The sequence below is a fragment of the Tenrec ecaudatus genome, chromosome 6, assembly GCF_050624435.1.
Source record: "Tenrec ecaudatus isolate mTenEca1 chromosome 6, mTenEca1.hap1, whole genome shotgun sequence".
NCBI classification, from domain to species: domain Eukaryota; kingdom Metazoa; phylum Chordata; class Mammalia; order Afrosoricida; family Tenrecidae; genus Tenrec; species Tenrec ecaudatus.
This window is the reverse complement of record NC_134535.1, coordinates 48609770-48632246: the sequence shown is the minus strand read 5'-3', so window position 1 is coordinate 48632246 and position 22477 is coordinate 48609770. Positions and strand designations below refer to the sequence as shown.

Below are 22477 nucleotides of genomic sequence, written 5' to 3'. Positions count from 1 at the left end.
TAAAGTAAAATCAACTTGTTTGCCCAGATTTATCACAAACCAGTAGTTGGAGTCTGTATGAGGGGTTTTAAACACACCATTTTTGGTAAATGACGTTTTCTAAAGGATGCTATCTGTCTATTTACCTGCATATATGTGTGTAATTAAGTTGGCACCTTTTTCCTCTAAAGGAAGCAACACCTGTTCATTTACAATATGGATATCACTGGTTTTCAATGCTTCATTTTAAGACTAACATTTTGGTCTCAGAATGCCAAGACTATCCCATTTATATTTGGGGAAATGGATCTGAACTTTGTATGATATAAACTTATATTTGTATATATGCTCTCATATGTTGTCATTTGGTGCTAAAGGCCTAAGTTGTGATATGTCAGATAGACTTTTTGGAAAGCACATCAGTGTAGGTAGAAAGTGACTGGAATTCTCCAGCGTTTACCAATCAAAAAATATAAAACAACGACAGCAAAATACTGAGGGTCCGGTTCTATGTATCACATGAGAACAAGAACAACGCAGCTAGGGCCTTTGCTAGGCATCCCTGCCCGAATTCCCAACACACGGTAAGAAGAGGACCTACATTCGTAGCAAATAAACTTCTGATAATATATATTGTGTGGAATAAATATATATAATATTGTTAGAATTAACAATAATAATAGCGATACTTAAATAAAAAATACAGTCCTAGAGTGCTCTATCCTTGTTTCGAACAAACTAAAAGTTGAGCTAAACTGGCTCCATCTATTAATACACAATAAATCTAAGGAACTCCAAAATAAAAAGCCAAACTTCTCCTAGAACCTGAATACAGTATAAATATAGCATCATCACTTGCCATTTTCAAGAGGGGAGTAAGGACAAATTTGTAATTAAGTGGAATTCCAATGCAGGCAACCCAACCATATCAGGGTAAGGGGCAATGTATAGGTTTCTTATAAGTGGCAGCAACCTTGAACTGATGCAGTTTGAACTATAGCCTAATAAGGGGTTTGTTAATCTCTGGAAAAGCTATAGACCAAGAGTCACTTAATCCTGGCCCCGGTAATCTATTCAAAAGTCACAGACTTTATTGTGCTAATACTGTTTCAGTCTGCAGACTGGAAAACCTCTCCCTTTACTCACGACGAACGCCCACTGCAGTGAGTGGGAATGGTGCGTGGGTAAAGGGCACGCCAACAAAGGGGGTTCATGCCCAGAGAACAAAGGTGTCGAGTTGCCTTGGTAAAGAATTTATACACCAAGTATTCACAGCATCTTGACAGGTATAATTGGCAGCGTTGTCTTTTCCTTTCCTATGTGCTGGGATTCTGAAGCACGTTTCCAAATGTGTGACTATCAGATGTTTGATCAAGTAGCTTTCCCTCAAGGACCTGAAAGGGGGGGAAATGAAGAGAAATCCATCATTAACATTCAGTTATCAACCACAGTGTTCTAAATATATTGCGAGCGTGTGCTATGTGACAACAGCAAGGTTTATTTTGGGCATGTCATTCAGGCAAGCTCTTCCCCATATGAAAAGATTGCTTGAGGTTGGCAAAGGAAGAACTTATCCAAAAGAATAGAAAAATCACAGCTATTCCAGAAAATGAAATTTAAAAATCGGTTTAGAAACCTTCCAAATGTACACATTCCTTTCTCCTATGTTCAGATGACTGTATTTTTCTTTAGGAAGGCAAATGACAAACCAAAAGCCTGGGCTTACTTCCCTGAGTCAAATCCGATGCAGAGTGATCGGATAGGAGCAGGAGAATTGCTCCCGTGGCTTTTCAAGACGACACATGGTTGCTGGAGCACAACGCCTCATCTTTCTCCTGCAGATCGCTGGTGGGGACTAACTGCTGGCCTTTTGGTTAGCAGCCCGACACATAACCCGCTACGTCACGCAGGGGCTTCTGAGGCAAATAATTGATAGCCCGAATAGGATGACTCTTAGGGCAAGCCTGCACAACCCTCCTCTCATCGGCCCCGTGCAGTAGCTGCTCTTCCATGAAGCAGACCTTATGTCTTCCCTGGATTTTCCCTCCTAAGCCTCGGGCTGCTGGCAGAAAGATGTGAGCTATGCTTATTTACATATCTAATACATATAAATTATATATACATATTTCTCCCACAAAGGAGGATGGTCTGTCAATTTGATGTCGTCTGGATAGAACTGAATAGACAACTCTCCTTATGATCGAATTTGGGGGCCCCGCTTTCCCAGACGCCCCCTCTACACACATTAAAATGCTCATGAGCTAACCTGTTAAAATGACTAAACTTAGAGTGCACCCAGAAAGCCTCCGCAGGAAGTCCTGGCAATCTGGTTTTGAAAAATCAGCCATTAAGAACCCAGAGAAACACAGTTCTCTCACATCATGCCTGTTGCTGGCACGCGTCAGTCAAGTCTCTGAGAACCTGTCTCCGTTTTCATTTGTTTGTTTGTTTGTTCTTGCACCACTACAGAGTGGTTTCTTTCAGGGAGTACAGTGCCCTTCCATCTTTGCTTTTAATTCTACTGACATTTCATCTCAGTAATTACAAAGCAAAATACACAGCCATTTGTCACAAATTGCTCTGGTTAACATGAAATTGGGGGCCTCGCAATCTCTACTATGTGCTAACCCGCTCTCCTCGCCAGTTCTTCTAAAGATGTTCTCTGGCGAAGGTATCCGTGCAGAAGCCCCCTGACCTACAAAGTCTGCTATTTTTGTTCCTTCAGGAATTACCTAAAAGCATTGATATCTAGCTGCTATGCCACAACTATCATGACAGCTGGCTGACCAACCCGAACCAAATCCACTGCCCTCACATCATTTCCCATTCAGAGAAATCCATCGAGAGTTTCCAAGGCTTTGCAAATCTTTATGGGAGTTGAAAGCCTCCTCTTTCTCTAAGAAGAGTAGCTGGTGAATTTGAACCTCTGAGCTTTCTGTTAGTAGTGCAAAGCTGACCAGGGCTAGCCAGCTCAACTGTATCCAGACTCAACATTGTATCACTGTCTAAAGGTTTGATATCCTTTTTCTCATTTAAGCCACTAAAACCATTTTTCTAAGATTCCTATTGAATAACTTTCTTAAGGTCACTTGGTTCTTAAGTGACATAGAGCTCTAGAATCTGAGTTCCTAGTGCACTGTAATCACATGGTTACATGTCCTCTGGGGAAACAGAGTCCATTATTGCTGGGGGAAAGGTACTCGGGACAAATAAGTTTTGTTAAGAAGCATGGGTTTCTATTTATCCAATGGGAGGGAAGGTCTGGAATACAAGGGGGCTTCAAAAAGTTCGTAGGAAAATTCCATTATCTTTTAACTTCATTTTCCCTCAAACTTTTTGAAGCTTTCTTGCCAGCAGCCGTGAGAGCAATGGACAGCTTAACCGCGGGTACTAATTATTTCCCTACAACAGATAATGGCTATGATACCTTTCTTATGGAATAAAGCCCTTTTGCATATTGGTGTGCTTTATTGATCTTGTGAACATACTTTAGCCACGAGATACTTTAATGTAAGGGTTACCGTTTCGGAGGTAAGCTGGGTCACCCTAACTCTAGGTGAAGCTGTCAGTAGTGGGAACGGAACCCCCAAGAATCACACCTGAGTGTGTCGGAGGTAGGGGGTCTATCTCTGAGATTTGTTCCAAGCAAACAGGTCAAATTAGCTTCAGATCTCTTCTAAGAAGCAACCCTAGGGTGAGTTAGTAAGTGGAACAAATCTCATTTAATCCTTAAAAATCTAATTAATTAAACATTGAACAAGTGCTAATGTAGGTCTCTTTGACTGAATTCACCATAAAATCCATGGATGACATGATTTGGTTGTATTTTGTATGTACTTGAAATGGTTACTATTTCATCTCAAGGGGTTGTGACTACCGTATATACTGTGTATAAGCCGAGTTGTTCAGCACAAAAAATGTGCTGACAAACTGGGGTTCGACTTATACACGGGTCAGTGGCATGAATGGATGTCATCTGGTCAAGCCCGGTTAACAAAAGGAGGAAATCTCATGAATCCTGACATAGAGTTAAAAGCAAAGTGGGTTCGAGATGCATGGGAAGACATTCCAGAAGACATGGTGTGACGTGCCTTCCAGAAATGTAATATTACTCATGCTGTGGATGGCAGTGAAGACTGCGCTTTGTATGAAAATGACAGCAGTGATGGTGATGACGGCGATCTCAGTGAGGTCAGCGTCTATGATTCTCTGCATTGGGATATAGATGATGATGAATCCAGTTTGGAAGGATTTTAACTCTTTACATTTTAGCTTGGTTGCTGATTGAGCTCAGGGAATAGTACTCATAAGGTATCATTTTTGACACCTTATTGTTTTTGTTGAACCTATTTTCCACTTACTGTGCTGGTTTACTAATGTTAAATGACTTGTCCTTTTATTTACGTTTTTAATTTAAAATAAATATTTAAATACATTACCCCACTGATGTCTCAATTTTTAGTAATTTTATTTTCATTTGTTTTGATTATTGAAACTCACCAATAGCTTCTTCATTTTCCACCCTAGGCTTATACTCAAGTCAATCGGTTTTTCTGGTTTCCCAGGTAATCATTAGGTACCTTAGCTTATACTCGGGTCAGCTTATATTTGAGTATATACGGTATGTGCCTTACAAGTTACAAACACTGTCTTAGTCGGTGTAAATAGAGATTTCATGTTTACTAAAAATAACTCCATTTATCCCAGGTGAGGAAGAAAACCATAGTTTGTAACTATCCTGACTACATGCCCCAACATTGATAAATATGGAAAATGTTATGCTGAATAAAATTATGCAGTCATAATCTATAGTGAATGATTGCATGAACTACCTAGGCTAACATAAAAAGATTAGAATTTAATAGTGCGCATCAAGGATGAAAGGAGTCCTCATGGTATAGTGCTTATGAGTTGGCTGCAATCCTACAGGTCAGTGGTTTGAAACCACCAGCAGCTCCTCAGGAGAAAATTGGACAGGATTTTCTTCTGTAAATAGTTACAGTCTCAGAAACTCAGAGGGGGAGTTCTACCCTGTCCAATAGGGTCTCTATCAGTCAGTATCGACCGAGAGCATCACTGCTTTGAGCTGTTGAGATATCCAGGATGAGAGGGATGGAATGTAAGAGAAACTTGGCAATGGAAATTGGTGATCAGTATACACTGTGATTGATACCATTGATGTGTTGAATCGTACACATGAAAATACAGATTTGGCAAATACTGTAGTCCTTATTTCTTTTTTAGAGAAATGAAAAAAAAACTTAAGACTTTGCTATGACAAAGAAACTGAGGTGATTTAGTGACTGGAGAACTAGAGTCCATACATATATTTACAAATATTTCCAGTGACAATGATTAAAATGGCATAATATTGAGCATTTTAATGAACTCTTTAGAAGTCTCTATGGCAACATATTTTTTGATATTTACTTTGAGACATTTTGCGATGGGTCAGTGTGGTAAGTCAATTAGGAAAATTGGGTACATGTCTATATTATTAAGAATGAAAGAAGAAATGAGCTAGTTAGTCGAAAGAGTGTCAATATTTGACTAAAGAATAATGAATTACTCTTATCAAAAAGTCATTTGAATGAATTCTAAAGGTATATGACCTTTACATTTGGCATGAGTACCAGAGACAAAAGTTATGGTTAAAACTACATGCTCATAACGATCTATACTACTCCATCTTAACTACATCATCCTGGTCCAGGGACCATTACCTCTTGCCTACATGACTGCAAATAACCTCATAATTGGTCTCTGCTTCTACTTTTATTCTGTAATAATCCATTGTGTCCATACCAGTCTGACTGCTCTTTTTGAAACATAAATCAGATCACGTCACTCCTTTGCTTTAAAAACCTTGGCATTGACTGAACTAAAATCTTACCTCTGTGACTTACAGAGCAATCTGTGACCTGGCGCCTACTCATTTCATAGACTTTATAATTCACCATGGCCCTTTTCAATCACTATTCCCTAACAACCTGAACTTTCTTCATCTCTTTTAAACATCAAAAACCTCATGCTGCCTAGGGCAACCATTTCCTCCCCTCCTTTTGCGATTCCTTGATCATCAAATGGCTGACGGGCTCCTCCTTTTCCGGCAGTCTTGGTTTCAATAGCACCTACTTCTAGAGGTCTTCCCGACGACCAACTCAGCTGCCTCGCCACCGTCTAACAAAACTCTCAATTGTAATTACATAACGCACTGATCCCAACCATATACTTTTACTTATTTAGTAGCTTATTAACTATATATAGCCCCGAAAGCAATGACTTTACTTTGTTCACACAGTTTAAACATTTTGTGATACATAATGGTGCATACTAATGTATACTGTGAAATAACTGTGGTCTTTGCAATGGTATATACTTTCACACACCAAAACACAATACGTTACATATGTAGATATAGGTAGTCGATATATAGATATATATATTTCAAAATTCATGTAAAATCACCTTGTTTCCAATTTGGTTTTAACATGAGTCATTTGAAGCACATATATACATAGGCTTATGTGGAGCAAACACGTGTGTATATGGACTGGAACCCCAGCAGCAGTGGGTAAGTCAAAAAGTGCATCTATTAGGGTTCCAGTTCATATGTGCATGTGGTTCTTCCAAATACAGCACGGACAGACATGTCTCTGCCATCAGCGGATGCTTGCCGACAACTCTCAGGGATACACGTCTCTGTCTTGTTCAGCTGCCCCCAATCAAAGCAGTGATTTCTACAGGGATCTGCTCTCTCACCCTCACTACCATCGAGGCTAGGCTAACTCATAGCAACTTCTTGCGGGTTTCTGGGACTGTAACGCTTTACGGGATGTGGTAGTTACATGATTCGGCGCCAGTTTTTGGCTTGAGAAGATTAAGCATGAAGGGGTGGAGTCTCGTCTGTCAATTGGGTCATAGCCAATGAGGTCTCTGTGTGGCCATGGCTTTCTCCTGAAAATTCTGCTTTTTTCCTCCTTGGAGATAGGAGACACTTCTCTCTCTCTGCTCACTCCCTGGAAGGCACTGCAGCTGACAAGACACATGGAATTACCTAGTGCCCCGAGCTGGAGAAGCCACATGGACCTACCCTGATGCAACCAGACCTCTGAAGCTGGAGATGTCACTTCGAGGCCCCTGCCAGTGTTGAGATGCTTACAGTGCCACTGGATCCAAAGACTTTCTATCCGCTGGCACATGGTCGCCTTGCATTCAGTGTCACTGCACGTGTTTTGTGAGTCTGAAGAGGACTTTATAGATTGGTATCAGATATATAGGCTAATATTGGACTTATGGGTTTGGATTGGACTAAGCTGAGATGCTTTCTTAATGTGCAATTATCCTTTATATGAAACTCTGTCTTATACACATGAGTTTCTATGGATTTGTTTCTCTCATCTACCTAGACTTTCTCCTGCAGAACTGCTGGTGGTTTGGAACTGCCGATCATGAAGATTGCAGCCCAGTGAGTAACCACTACACCACCAGGCAGGCCTCTGCTGGGCCTGTAAAATTCACTGCAAAAAGTCACCTCAGAAGATTATAGCATCTGTGTTTTCTTTTGGTTTGGTTTTTTTTTTGGGGGGGGGGGCAGGTGGGAAGGGATTCCAAATTCTGAATCTTGAAAGATTTTCTTAAAGAACACAGAATGATAAATAAGAGTTTATCACAAGAACAAATGTTTTTTTTTTTTAATTAAAGACTGCATTGATGAGAAAATGGCTTGGCAAGTTGCTCTGAAATTTTGTTTTCCATCACAGCCAAGTGTATACCCTTTCTCATGGATAGAAAGGTGGATCTAGCTCAGAAGCAACAAAGCCCACATGTAAGAACACACAAGCCTGTGTGATCACGTGGTTCCGAAGGGATCAGTTATCAGGCATCAAAGAACAAAAAATCATATCATTGGGTGCACACCTCCATGATACGATTGCCAAGGACAAACGGGTGCATAAGCAAATGTGGCGAAGAAAGCTGATGGTGCCCGGCTATCAAAAGAGATAGTGTTTGGGGTCTTAAAGGCTTGAAGGTGAACAAGTGGGCATCGAGCTCAGAAGCAACAAAGCCCACATGGAAGAAGCACACCAGCCTGTGCGATCACGAGGTGTCAAAGGGATTAGGTATAAGGCATCATAAAAAAAAAATCTTACCATAGTAAATGAAGGGGGAAGTGCAGAGTGGAGACCCAAATCCCATTTGTTGGCCACTGGAGATCCCCTCACAGAGGGGTCTAGAGGAGATGAGTCAGTCAGGGTGCGACGTAGCACCAATGAAGAATACAGCTTTCCTCCAGTTCCTAAATGCTTCCTCTCCCCCCTCCCCCCACTACCATGATCCGAATTCTACCTTGCAAGTCTGGATAGAGCAGAGGTTGTACACTGGTGCCGATAGGAGCTGGAGGCACAGAGAATCCAGGGTGGATGTTACCTTCAGGACCAGGGGTGTGAGGGGCGATACTGGGAGGGTAGAGGGTGAGTGGGTTGGAAATAGGGAAGAGATTACAAGGATCTACATGTGACCTCCTCCCTGGGGGACGGACAACAGAAAAGGGGGTGAAGGGAGATGCCAGATAGGGAAAGATATGACAAAATAATAATTTATAAATTATCAAGAGCTCATGAGGGAGTGGGAAGCGGGGAGGGAGAGGAAAAAAGAGGACTTGATGCAAAGGGCTTAAGTGGAGAGCAAACGCTTTGAAAATGATTAGGGCAAAGAATATACAGATGTGCTTTATACAATTGATGTATGTATATGTATGGATTGTGATAAGAGTTGTATGAGTCCCTAATAAAATGTTTAAAAAAGAAAGGTGGACCTATAAGAATTTTGTTGGGAAACCAGACTCTCTCTACTTTACAGCTCTGATCTTGCCCCACGAAACTTTTTTGTTTCTCAAATCCAAAGAGCATTTAAAGGGAACACAATTTGAGTTCATCGAAGATGCCCAAGCTGAAGTTTTGACAGTGTAAATCGAGGAGTACAGAATTTTTTAAGGGGTGGCTAGCACGATAGAAATACCACCTTTAGAAGTATATAGATCAAGAGTTTAACATTTTTGTTTAATATACATGTGGTACATGTGACTGGCTTGATAGGGCTCTCCATGTCTGTAACTACTACCAAACAATGATTTTCCCCAGAGAGGTCTGGATAAGAGAGGGTGGCAGAAGGTGCTGATACATTACATAATTCAGTTGTGAGTGACAAGGGTTACTTGCTGTTGTCATCCTTTATTCTGGTCACAGTCCTGAACCAATGTGATGACCATTTTTTTGATCTCACTACCATCAAGATAAAGAGCCAGGTGTGGGTGTGGCCTTTGAGTCACGAGAACCCGGCTCACTGAACCCCTTGCCCAAGGACAGACAGCTGAGAAGTCAGAAGGGTGCAGGAGAGCAGAGGAACAACAGCAGCGGAACCAAGAATCAGAGCAGGAGATACAGTGGTAGTGGGCTTCCCAGCCCATGGGGTAAGCAAAGGTGGGAGTCTTCTGGCAGGAAGCTTGCTCGCTGAGTGGGGTGTCTTCAGGCACTAGATGGGGAAGTTAGAGCTGAGTGTCGCTGGGCTAAGGATTATGGTGGAATGGCATACCTTTGTGGCATTTAACGATAGCAGTAAAACAGCTCTGTAACATGGCCTGAACAGAGATAAGGACATTATAGCTGAGAGGCCAATTACCATTGAGAAGTGTACCGTGGGTCCAGCTAAGTGGCTGTCCTGCTGAAAAACCAAACAACCCCCCCCAAAAAAAAACAACAACAAAAAGAAAACAAAAAAACGCATCCTGGACATTTTTGATCCCTAATTATAAGCTTGGACATTGAACATGGACGCCTGTAAATGAACAGATGCATTTGAACTGGTGCTGGAGCAGAATACAGAAAGTCTTATGTGCTGCTAAAAGGACAAATGGATCCACGCTGAAGAAATTAAGGCCAGAGTGCCTAGAGGCAAGGATGGCAAGACTTTATCTCACATACTTTGGACATGTTGTCAGGAGAGACCAGTCCCTGGAGAAGGACATCACATTTGGTGAAGTGGAGGGCTGGGGGCCCTCAGTGAGAAGGACTGACACAGCGGCTGCATCAATGAGCTCAGCGACAGGAGCCATTGTGAGGATGGTGCAGGACCGTGCAGAGTTTCCTTCTGTGGTGCGTGTGGGGTCGCTATGGGGAAGAGTCTACTGGACGGCATCTAACCACAACAAAATTGTAACCTGTGAACCCTCCTCATCGTCTTCATCCTCATGATTTTGACCTGGGAGTTCTATGTGACCATTACACTGAAAATTTGAACTCAGCTGAAAATCACACAGTGCTGTGGGCAGGACGTTTGGTGTGAGAATTGGTGAGGAAGGTTGGCATGTGACGCATGTGTGGCCTCAGCCTCACAGGGATTGAACTCAGCAGCTGTGATAATGGGTCTCTGTGCCCTTTGTAAAAGCAGATGTCAGATGCTACATATCCCCGCCACCATTTTTTAATATCACGCCTGTATAATTTTGTAGCAATATTTTTGACTTATGCTAATGTTGTGTGTACATGTGTAGCTTTCAAGTTGATTCTGATTCGTAGGGCATATGACAGAGTAGAGTCACCCACAGAGTGCTTCCTAGGTGACCATCTGCATGGCAGCAGATGGTCAGGTCTATCCTCTTAGGGCGTGAGACTATTAAAGATTGACTGTTGATTTCCCCAAAGAGCCTGGTGGTGTGGTGGGGTACACATTACACTATTGAGGACCCAGTTTACAGTTCAAAACCACCAATCTCACCCCGAGGAGGAAAGATAGGGGTGTTTAGTCCTATAAAGAAACGCACAGGCTAGTTCTTGCTCGTCATATAGGCTCGCAGGAATCAGACTGGCCTTGACAGCAGTCTCTTCTTTTTTGTTGTTAGTTGTCCTACAATTGTGCAATCTAATTCCATATTCTTCATTCTCCTTGCTTTTTAAGGAATGTCACATTATATCCAATGTTCCTGGTTATACAAATGAACTGCAATTAAATGCCTACAGTCACTATTACTGATTACCTAGTGTCATTTTTTTCAAGACCATTTGAACCTCATTTGAAAGGCAAACCTTCTGAAATCATGGTAAAGGAGGTCGGGAATCACACAGAGGAGGCCAGCCTGTCCAGAAATATGAACCGTTGCTTCCAAATGCAGCCGGGAATGGCTTCACATTATCTGAGACTGGCCGACAGAGTAACCGACAAGAGAATAAAAGAACAGTGCAGGACCACCGCTGAACTGTGTATCTCATGGATCAAATTGTGTGTCGTTCCCCCCCCCGACATGTGTCAACTTGTCAGCCATGATTCTCAGTATCCGGAGGTCATTTTCTATTTTGTGATGTCCTTGCCTGTGGCTAATGTGCAGGAATTGATTATGTCCAGAGAGTGTCATGGTATGTTTTTGTTCACAAGGTATCAATAAGATGGAATGTATCACCCTTCCCTTAGTTGAGGTTGCAGTCCTGAATCAGTGTAAAGAGCGTTTCCCTTGGGTGTGGCTTGCGTCATCTTTCATCTCATGAGAGAATCTGAGGCAAATGCAAGTAGACGTGGAAGTACTTGACTAACATCAAGAAAGATGACCCAGGAGTGGATCATGTCCTTTGGAACCAGGGTCCTTGTGCCGAGAACCTCCTAGACATAGGGGAAGACTGACACCAAGACACAAGAAGCTCTGCTGGGGTAGGGCCCCTAGATGTTAAAAAGAGAAAAAGACCCTCCCCCGAGAGTTGGCAGAAAGAGAGAGAGAGAGAGAGAGAGAGAGAGCGAGCCAGCCTAACACTGGGGTCTTGGATTCTGACTTCTGGTCTCAAAGCATGAGAGAATCAACAACTTCATTAAAGCCAGCCATGGTGGCCTCTCTGTTACAGCATCACTAAATGTTCAAGATGATGTGTAACTAGGTGCTCACGGAAAGCTATGAGCTTTTGCAGCCTCATTTTCTTTATGAAATCGAGGCAATGACACTCTCTGTCCCCACTGTGAAAGCAGAGGATGGCAACTGGCACATCCCCATCCTTTTTATTTTTTAAACATCACACTTCTATTATTTTTTTGAAAGATTAAAGATGATATGTGGGAAGAAGCTAACACATAGCAGGTACTTCCAAGATGATGGTTTTTATTAGCATATTTTTCCCAATTACATTTGAAATTATACAGCAAAACCTGAATTAGCATTTTTTGGGGGAGATCACAAAGTAGAATTTATAAAAAGGCAGGCACCCGTTTGGTCCAATTAAAAATGTTTAAATACTCCAAAAGAGCTTCAGAATCTCTCAGCGCATGAGCACTACACATCTATCTTACTGGTAGATTCCATTGCATTTCCCCCACCCCAGTGGAGCCATTTCGCAATAAGTGTAATTCAGTGTCCTAGAAGGCATCTGAGGAGCCCTGGAGGCACTGTGCTTAAGAGCTTGGCTGCTAACCAAAAGGTCAGTGGTTCAAACCCACCAGCAACTCTGTAGGAGAAAGATGCGAGAGTCTGCTTCTGTCTAGATGCACAGTCATGCAAAGTCTAGGGGGTAGCTTCGCTCTACCCTACGGGTTCACTATGAGTCTGAATTGCCTCAGTGGCAGTGGGCTTGGCGTTTTGGCTTAGAGATGATGTTTGACCAGACGCTAGTGCTGGCAGAACATTGCGCAGAGGTAATAGGCCAAGGAGTGATCGAGAGCTGGAATGCAGCCCAGTCGCCTAACCTTGCAAGGTGCCCGAGGGTCTGGATTTGAACTGGGACCGTGTTTTAGTTTTATTTGTATCTAGCTATTATGTAGTCTGAACCTGACCTCCCAAAGTCTATTGTCTTCTAGAATATCTATGGTCTGGGAAATATGACTGAATGACAAAAAATAAACTCTTTGGCTTATATTTTCTGAGATAATTTATTTTTGCTTGCGTTTGTTTGATGATTTTGTTTGAATGATTAAATTGAGTGATTTCTGTTTCACCATCAGTGTGCTAAACTATATAAAGAAAGAACATTTCTACAGAGAATAAGGCACTTCTCACCTACGACATGTGATTTTGCTGTGTTTGCTGCTGCTGCTGCTGTTGCTGCTGTTGCTGCTGAATTAGCAGCTGCTGCTGCTGCCGACGCCTGGCTGTCCTTAGCTTTTCGAAACGAGCCTCCATTTCTTCCAGGACTTTCGGAGTGTAGCGGACCACCAGCTTGACGCTGTCCTCGGCAGCCTTGAGGAGCTCCACGGCCTTCTCGTGGGGCTCACCTTCCACACTCTGCAATCACACCAGAGACGTTTCTTCAAGTGAGAGCGGCACTGTCTTTTCCTTAAGAGACAAGTCTGAAAATAGCGTCAGATTAACATCCTCAAAGTGAACATTTCAAGACTGTACGACAAAAAGGGCGCAATGGTAAGCATGCGTTTGTATTGTGAGAGGGAATTTGTAAAGTTACACAAACCATTGTTTGTGAATTTTCAAAGCATTCTCTTTTTTCCCAACTAACCGATTCAGCTAGAAAGTCAGACTCGTTATTGTTTCAGATGTCCAAGAGTGGAAGAGTAAGTAGTGGTGGGAATAGCCAAAGGCCAACTTCTTTCCCCCCTGGAAACCAATCCTGGAGGGCTTTCTGGAGAGTCAGAAATGGACTCCAACCTGCACACATAATGACCCTGTGGGACAGAGCTGCAGCGTCCCTGTGGATCCCCAAAGCTTTTTGAATCGTTACGGGCATATACAGATTTATCTTTTCCTTGAAGAGTGGCTCGTGAGTTTGAACAACTGACCTTGTGTGTTGGTAGCTCAGTGTGTAACCCAATGCAACACATCCCAAAGTTTCTAACTAATCACAGAAATTTAATTTTATTGTAGTCTGGATATTTTATATATTTGACTGAAATACCCTAAGGATTAAGATGCACAGACTTAGCAAAAACAAAACCAACAAACTAGAATGTACAGTTAAATTTCGAATATAAAACAAATAACTTGTATATATCTGCTTCAAGACGTAGTGTCTGATCAAGAATTGAGGGCACTGAGGAAAGAAGTTCAAGTTTCACTGAAGGTAACAGTGAAAAACAAAGCCCAAACCAAACTCACTGCATCGAGTCCATGTAGACTCAGAGTGTCCCTATAGGTCAAGGTGGAGCTGCCTCTGAAAGCGCATCTTTCTCCCGAGGAGCGGCTGGAGGTGCCGGTGCTGACCACTATGGTTACCGGCCCAATTCATAACCATTATGCCACCAAGGAACCTATGGTGAAAACCAAGGATGCAGAAATTGACAGAATGACAATGTAATGTCCCCTAAAAACTGAAATCCTTGGAAGCACACACTTGTTTATGCTAAGAACGTTAGAAGGCAGCTGTCTGGCCACCTGACTGGAAGAGATCCGTATTTCTACCATTTCCAAAGAAAGAGGACCAAACAAAATTCAAAAAATTATTGAGGCATATCATTAAAATCACATGCAAGTAAATTTTTTGCTGCAGAAAAATCAAAAATAGATGCAGCGTTACATTGACAGGGAGCTTCCAAAAATGCAAGCCAGATTCAGAAGAGGACATGGAAATAGGATATTATTTCTGATGTCAGATGTATCTGGCAGACAGCACAGAATACCAGAAAGACACTTACTTCTATCTCCTTGACTACCTAACTGTATATGGGTCATAGCAACTGTGGTTAGCATGGCAAAGAATGGTGCTTCTAAAGCACAGCATTGTGCTCCTGCAGAACCTGTGCACAGACCAAGAAGCAGCCGCTCAAACAAAGCAAGAGGACAATGCGTAATTGAATATCCGGAAAGGGTTGCGTCAGGATTCTATCTTTAACAATAGTCATTCAGTCTGTGTTGTGGGTAAATAATCGGAGAAGCTGGACTATGTAAAAAAGACCACAAGAGCAGACACGGAGGAAGCCTTACGGGCAACCTGCAATAAGCAGCTGACCCGTTTTTCTTGCTAAAAGTCAAGGGAGTTTGAAGCACTTACTGGTGACTATTAAAGTCTGTAGCCTTCAGTGAGGACCACAGCTTAATGTAAAGAAAATAAAATCCTTACCACCGAGTCAGTAAGTAACATCATGATAAGCGAAAAAAAAAAAAAGGTTGAAGTTGTGAAGGATCTCATCTTCCAAGAAATCCGCGCATACTGCACTGGGCAAATCAACTTCACGCGCTCTACTTAGGGGGTTACAGGGCCACAGCGCCACTTTGAGAACGGAAGTGAGCCTGTCCCAAGCCATGGAATTCCCAACCCCCTCGCGTTCATGTGAGCACTGGACAGTGAATAAGAGGTACCAGAGATTAACCGATGCGTGTGAGTTCTAGTGCTGGCAAAGACTCCTGAAAGCGCCACAGACGCCAGAAGAGCCAAGTCTGCCGGATGGAAGTGCAGCCAAAATGCTTTTCGAGCAGGCACAGTGAGACTTCTCTTACATACTTTGGACATGCTACCAGGGAACCAGTCCCCGGAGAAGGAGATCATGCTTACTGAAACACATGTCAGTGAGAAGGGAGGAAGGCCCCGCTCAATGAGACAGCTTGGCACAGTGGCTGCTGCCGCGATGACATCAAACATGGCAGTTGTGGGGCGGGCCCAGGATCAAGCACTGCTTCATTCTGCTGCACACAGGGCGGCTATGAGTGTGGACGACTCCAACCAACTCACAAACGAAACAAGCAAAGGCACCTAGGCAACGCAGTTCCCATGAGATAAAGAGGCTGATTTATCACGAAAATTAAAAACATTACAAAGCTATCCTTTGTTAATTTGAAATGCAAGCTTACCTGGGAACCCTGTAAGCTATTCAGCAATCTTATTAAGTAAAAATTTTGACAATGAACCTATCTATATGCTTGATAACATCCTCAGTATAATTTTCAAATATTAATTATTTCAACTTGAATATCATTAATTGGCATGAACACTGCATATTTTGTCTTGCTATATATTTTCTACAAGTATGCTCAAACAACATTTTTTTTTTTTGTAAAACACTTATGATTTCGAAGTCAGTATTGGTGCAAAGCAAAGTTATCTGAGACATCGTGCTCAGGGACTTTAAACTCTGAAATAAAGCGCAGTCATACATGCAGGGATGTGCAGTGAGTCAATGCATATCCGTAGTGCAGCATATTTTTTTACATGGATCATTTCCAGATGCATATGACGAGATGAGGAACCAGCAATTCACAACTATAGTTTGCACACGCAAAAATTAAGTGAATGGAAACAACTTTGGGTGGATTTTGATGAATTAGTAACATTTTGACACACTTAGGTGAAGGTTAGCAAGTCGTCCCAAGCGGCGTTACCAAGCTGAGTGAAAACATAGCAAGAGAAACCCGTGAGATGCGTGGAATGGGCGTCAGCAGAGCTGTGAGGGTTGGAGCTAAGCTGGAAGAACACCGGAGAACTGAGTTGGAGCGATGTCATGACATTTCCTAACTTTCAGTCTCTTAACAGTTTCACACCCCTTGAATTTTCTCCCAAGGTTTTTTGCAACGTTCACTTAAGGTACTTCTTCACTGTAAGTCAAAGAATACAGAAATTTCTTTACGCCAACAGGGAGCCACTGAAGACTGTGTTTCTAGGAGTGAGACCTCATTAAAGGGATGGGCCGGCGGGTGCCTTCATTGTCATTATTGTTTAAGATGTTTGATGCTGAAATGTAAGCAGGTTAGGCTTGGTAAGGCACAACATGTGTTGAATGAGAGACCTAGCTGGAAAGGTGAGAAATAATAAAAATCTATGGAAATGCTAACAGGTTAACATTCAGAAAGGAATTTCTAACATTCACCTGGAAGAATAAATGCACCAGCCAGCTAACCTCAGAAAATATGAAAAAATAGTAATAAAAGGGACTCTTTTACTCTCAGGTATTCAAGTTTAGAAAGCATCTAAAGTAATTTAAAAATAAAACAAAAAGACATCAACCAAGCTCATTGCCACTGAATAAATGCGGACTCAGAGTGACCCTGTAGGGCAAGGCAGAATCGCCTCGCTGAGTGTCCCAGAATGGAACGGTTTACAGGAGTAGAAGCCGTGCCATTCCCCTGTGGTGTGGCTGGTAGTTATGAACTGTTGACTTTGAGGCTCACAGCCTATTGCATAAACACTAGCAGGGCCCCGGAAGTAATTAAAGCTGTTTTTATTGACAGGGGAAGAATAATAGAATGTGACAGAAAGTACAGAAACAGATCCATCATATGTAAAAGTAAGGCATAATTTACACCAAAGGAGGAAAAAATATTAAATAAGTGATAGAGAGCCAGTAATATAAAACACTACCCATCTTAGTTTCATTATTTATGCTAGATATGGCCGCAAATTGGATAAAAATGTAAATGTAAGAATACAATCATAAAAATTAAAATAAAATGTAGGCAAATGTTCACTATACAATGAAAAAGAAATTCTTTTTAAACATTTAAAATTTTTAAATATTTAATTAAAAAAATAAGTTCTTAAGTATAAATATCAAAGAAAAAAGTCACAAAATCATATTTATGACTTATGCATTTCTCTCTCAAATGCCATAAAGTTAAGGCAGAAAAAAATCCTCAAAATAATTTTCAATACATTAGTCAATCTATTTTTCAAAAGAAGATCTCTAAAAATACATAATATAAAGATCAAAGGCAAAATGGACAAGGACATCCATTGATTCATAATAAACAAAAAAGAAATGATCAATAAGCTTATTTGAAGATATTCAAGCTTCCTGGTAATCAAAGAAATAAAGACTAATATACAACATGCTATTCTTTCTTCAAAATGAGAAATACATATTTAAAATATGATAGCTTGACTAGGAATATCTGCAGTGTCATATGCTGATATTAATTTAACAAAAACTAATATAATTTTCCTTGAGGGTACAATTGCTATATACTGAGTATACCCTTTATAATTCTATAGCTTTATTTTCAAGACATTCCCTAAGAATATAATAAGATATGCACATATATCTATCAGAGTATATATAACAGAAAACAAAAAAAGAACAATTAAAATTTTAAGCATTAAGTTTGTGGAAGACAACAGTTTAGAGTGGAAATCCTAAATACATTTATAATCTCCATGAAAATTCATTCTCCATTAAATTCTCTTTTGTTTTTTATTTTTTTAACAGTTTTATTGATACTTCATCCACATGACATACAATTGATTATATCAAGAAGAGTTGTACAATTATCACCACAATAAAATATAGAATATTTTCTTCTTCCATGTAGTCATTGTTATTCATGTAATTATATTTTTAAATTGTGACAAAAATGTACACCACAAAATATTCTTCAACTCAACACCTTCTACATGTATAATTCAATGCCATTGATTATACTCTTTGTGTTGTACAACCATTATTGATATCCTCTTCAAATCATTCCCCCTTTATTACCATAAAATCAATGCCCCCCAAGCAACAAATCTTCCTCCTTCTCCCATGGTAACCATCAGTCAAGTTTAGTTTCTTTTAATTTTTTGGTAGTTTCTTAATGTAGTACTCACATATCATACACTGCCACATTTAAATTGTTTTTATAAAGCTGTTTACATCATCACAACCAGTTCTAATGTTCCATCCCCTCTCTTGAATTCATTGTTTGCTCCTCAAATCCCCTCAGACACCCTGCCACTCCATCTCAGCCCTCTGATAAACCATTGCATTAGTTAAGGTCTCTATGTATCCACTCCTCTGTTCCTCACAAATTGGGGAACCCCGTGGAAACAATAAAAAACAAAGAGCAAGAAGAAAATAATATGAAGATAAAAATAAAGAGTAAGAAAGAAAAGATCACCATCAATATTTTAAAATCCATAGAAGAAATTTCTGTTGTGGAACATACTTGACCCTGAAGCAAATTGGGGTTAGGTCATGAAGGAACCACTATAATCAAGTTCACAATAATCGTTCCCAATATTAAAGCTGACTGGTCCCTTGCCTGTGACTAGAGGGGATTTGCCATGGATTTTGGCTCCCGCTGACCCCCAGAGCCTTCTACGAGTCGGGCATTTACAATTTGAGTTCTGATACTTCTCCCTTCACCATATTTGGATTTCATTATCATCATCTTTGGATTGAGGCTTTCAATGTGTACATAGTTCACTGCATTAAATTATTTCTGATCATTTTACCGGAAGAGTCATTGGAGCAGAGTAATAAAGGCTAGGACATCCCTCCCAGTACTGGCTCGGGGAGTGGTGGAAGCAGTCACTTGTCTGTGCTAAGAAATCTGGAAGACGGCTAGCTGGCCAAGTGACTGAAGCGATCCAGGTAGTGTTCATGGCAAAGAAAGACAATCCAACAGTACGGGGACATTCTTGTATCACACCATGAATATCACACACAGATACATTTCTGCTGTAGATAATTCAAAAGCCACTGCAGAATACGTAAACAAGAAACTGTGTGACATTCAGAAGAGGACAGGAAACAAGGGAAATCACTACTGATGGCAGACAAAGCTTGGCTGGAAGCAGAGCATACCAGAGAGATACTTGTGTCTATTAATTACACAAACACTCATTGAACTGTGTGGATCCTAATAAACTATGTGCAGGGGCAGTGCATTATTTAATGGAGTTCCTCAGACCAAAGCCTCTAACTGGAACCAAATGACCTTGTTCCGTGTGGGTCAGGTAAGACGGTGGAAGACAATACTGATAGAATTTGCCTATGAGTAATTGTGAACAGGATTCCCTGGAGCGCCCTCCTGCTGCTTATAAAACGAGCCCTTGGTGAAGCAGGAGGAGGGAGCTCATTGCCGGCAGGAGCCAGGAGTGGACTGTGTCCTCTGAACCCAAGATGCATGCGCAGTCAACTTCCTGGATCCAGAGGGCAGCTACACCATCAGAGGAGCCAGCAACAGAACGAGCAGCCAGAGCATGGGACAGAGAGGCGGACTTCCTAACTGACTGAGCAAATCAAACGGAATGCTTCTGTGCAGGAGGCTGGCTTGTGGATTGGCGTCCCTCTGAACACTCACTTCAGGGAGTTGGGTCTGCTGACCCACAGAGCTTGAGCTGAGTGCCTTTGAGTTGAGGCTTATGGGGAGCGAGGGGGGGGGGGGAGGGGGAGGTGCTATACCACTTTGAAGCATTTACTAACAGCCCTGAAAGAACTTGGTAACATATCCTGGTAAACAGCTCTAACCTGAGCATTTCGCACTACCATTACAACCTGCTAACTTCCTCATAAACCTTTGAATCATGAGTTTGTCTTGAGTTATGTGTAGCCATCGTAATGGCTCTTAGAACCCGGAGGGATAATAGAGAGCGTTAAGACACTACACTAGCGATAGCAAGCATTAGGTAGCATGGGCATTTCGGAATGCTTGATGCTAGGGTACCACACAGACCAAAAAGCTGTCATTAAACAGAAGAAAGGGGATCTGGAAAGGTGCATGTAAGGACGCATCCCCCCCCCCCCATGTTTATTCATTTTCTGTGAGGAACTTGAATACTTCGACAATCTGGACTCTGAAGAAGCGTTCTGCATCAAGATTGGTGGAAGGCTTATGAACGACCTGCAAGACGCCCATGACACAGCCTTGAGGTACTTGCTGTTTTGTAACGTGTTAGTTTTCCGAATAACCTCCATGCTTACGAGTGTTATCTGTGAGTTTTGTGTAACTATTTGAACGATCAGACTCAGCAGAGAAACAGAGTGTCAGGAGAGCGGGTGGTGGTATCAGAATAGAGTAAACAAGGGTGGAAGGTGGAGGCATGTCTAATATCTGTCGTATAGAAATCACTCCTGGGCAGATGTGGAACTGGATTCTCCTTTTCCTTGACTGCAGTCTTGTGAGGGAGTCTGACACAGAGGCACAGAGCAAAGCCTCACCTGGTTCCTGATAACGGAAACTGAGCTAAAAATGGATTATTGTTTTAAGCCTTTGGTTTTGAAGTCATTTGTTAAACACCAATAGATAAGTAAAGCATTTTAACAGATTTTTTAAAAGAGTACAGGTTTCCTTATGGATTACAACTTACATAAAGAAAAACAAAATCCATACAACTGGACACTAGACAGCATCATGATACATGGAGGAAATAATGAGGTGGTCAGGATTTCAGTTTACCTGGATCCATAATGAATGCCTGTGAAGACAGCAGAACGAAATCAAACTAAGAACTGTATTGAGCAAATCTCCTGCTGCAAAAGACTAAAGATACCACTTTGAATACTCAGGTACGCCTGACCCAAGACATGGTACTTTCAATGGCCTCGTATGTGTGTGAGAACGGGACAATTAATATGCAAGGATGAAGACAAACTGATGTCTTTCAATTACAGTGTTGGCAAAGAATATTTTGTGGGCTGCCAAAAGAATAAACAACTTGGTTTGGGGAGCAATGCAAATGAAATATTCCTTCAAAGCTAAGATGGTGTGCCTTTCCCCCCGGTACTTTGGGCATGTTATCAGGGAGGACAAGTCTCCAGAGATGGACATGATGCTGTAAAGGATCGGGGAGGGGGAAGGGCGAGGACGCTCAGTGAGATGGATTGACACATTGAGTGTAACAATAGGCGCAAGCACAGCAAGGAGTCTGTGGATGGTGCAGGCCCGGGCACTGCTGTACACAGGCCCCCGTGGAGTAGAACGGACCTATAGCACCCACAAACACATTCTAGAGCACTAGAACCAAGATCCTGTCCCCCAGCTTGCTTAGCTGATCTCCAAGCGAGATGGCATGGTTTCTCCTTTTTAATTGGATTATATTTAAAAAAAACCTTTGCTTTCTGGGCCAACCCAGAGGGTGCGGGGGCTGCCTCTCTAGTGGGATAGATAGGCCTAAGTAGGAGGAAAGATGGCTCGTGCATTGCAGAATGGAAGGTCAGATCTATCAGCGCATTGCAGTGTGTCACTCGGGCTCCTTCGTGCACATTAAAGCAAAACCAAGCTCACTGCCATGAAATGGACTCCGACTCATTGTGGCTGATGGGCGGCTAATCCCAAGTGTAGCAGTCCAAGCGCATCGGCAGCGTTTACTCCTGTCAGGAGGTACCGTCTCCTTTGGGAGACTCCCAGGGACACCTCCTCTGTGCCCTCCAGGTTCTCTAGGAGCTACGCACATTAGCAGGGATGAATGGTCATTTTTGTGGCCTTGTTGCAGGCAAGATAGAAGGCTTTACCTCTCAGGAAAATCAAGGAGCGAGCTACGCCCCAATTCCTGCAAGGCTTGGAGACTACATAATCTAGAAATCAAGACAATGGTGGAACGAGGGAAGCATTCAGAAAAGCCAGTTCAGTGTAGTGATCTTTCCTAGCGAACCCAAAACCACACTCAGGGCCATGGAGTCCATGCCAACTCACAGCGACCCTCAGGCAGCGTAGAACCGCCCCTGTGGGTGTCCTAAACGGCAACTCTGTGCGGGATTAGGAGGCCTCCTCTTTCTCCCGAGGGGCCGCTGGTGGTTTCAAACTGCTCACCTTGTGGTGAAGAGCCTGGCAGGTCGCCAGTATGCCGCCAGGGCTCCAGCCTAACAAAAGGGAGACTCATTGTTC

General features: G+C 42.0%; 1 protein-coding gene across 1 annotated transcript in view; it reads right to left on the bottom strand.

Annotated features, from left to right (window-relative positions):
• Window positions 1-592: 592 nt before the first annotated feature.
• The window catches only part of LIN7A (lin-7 cell polarity scaffold A), a 245494-nt gene continuing 223609 nt past the window's right edge, over window positions 593-22477 (bottom strand). The window contains exons 5-6 of the mRNA XM_075551225.1: window positions 13010-13234; window positions 593-1373 (exon numbers count right to left, since the gene is read on the bottom strand). Of these exons, the coding sequence (XP_075407340.1) occupies window positions 13010-13234 (225 nt within the window). The 3' untranslated portion in view covers window positions 593-1373. The remainder of the gene's footprint in view (window positions 1374-13009; window positions 13235-22477) is intronic.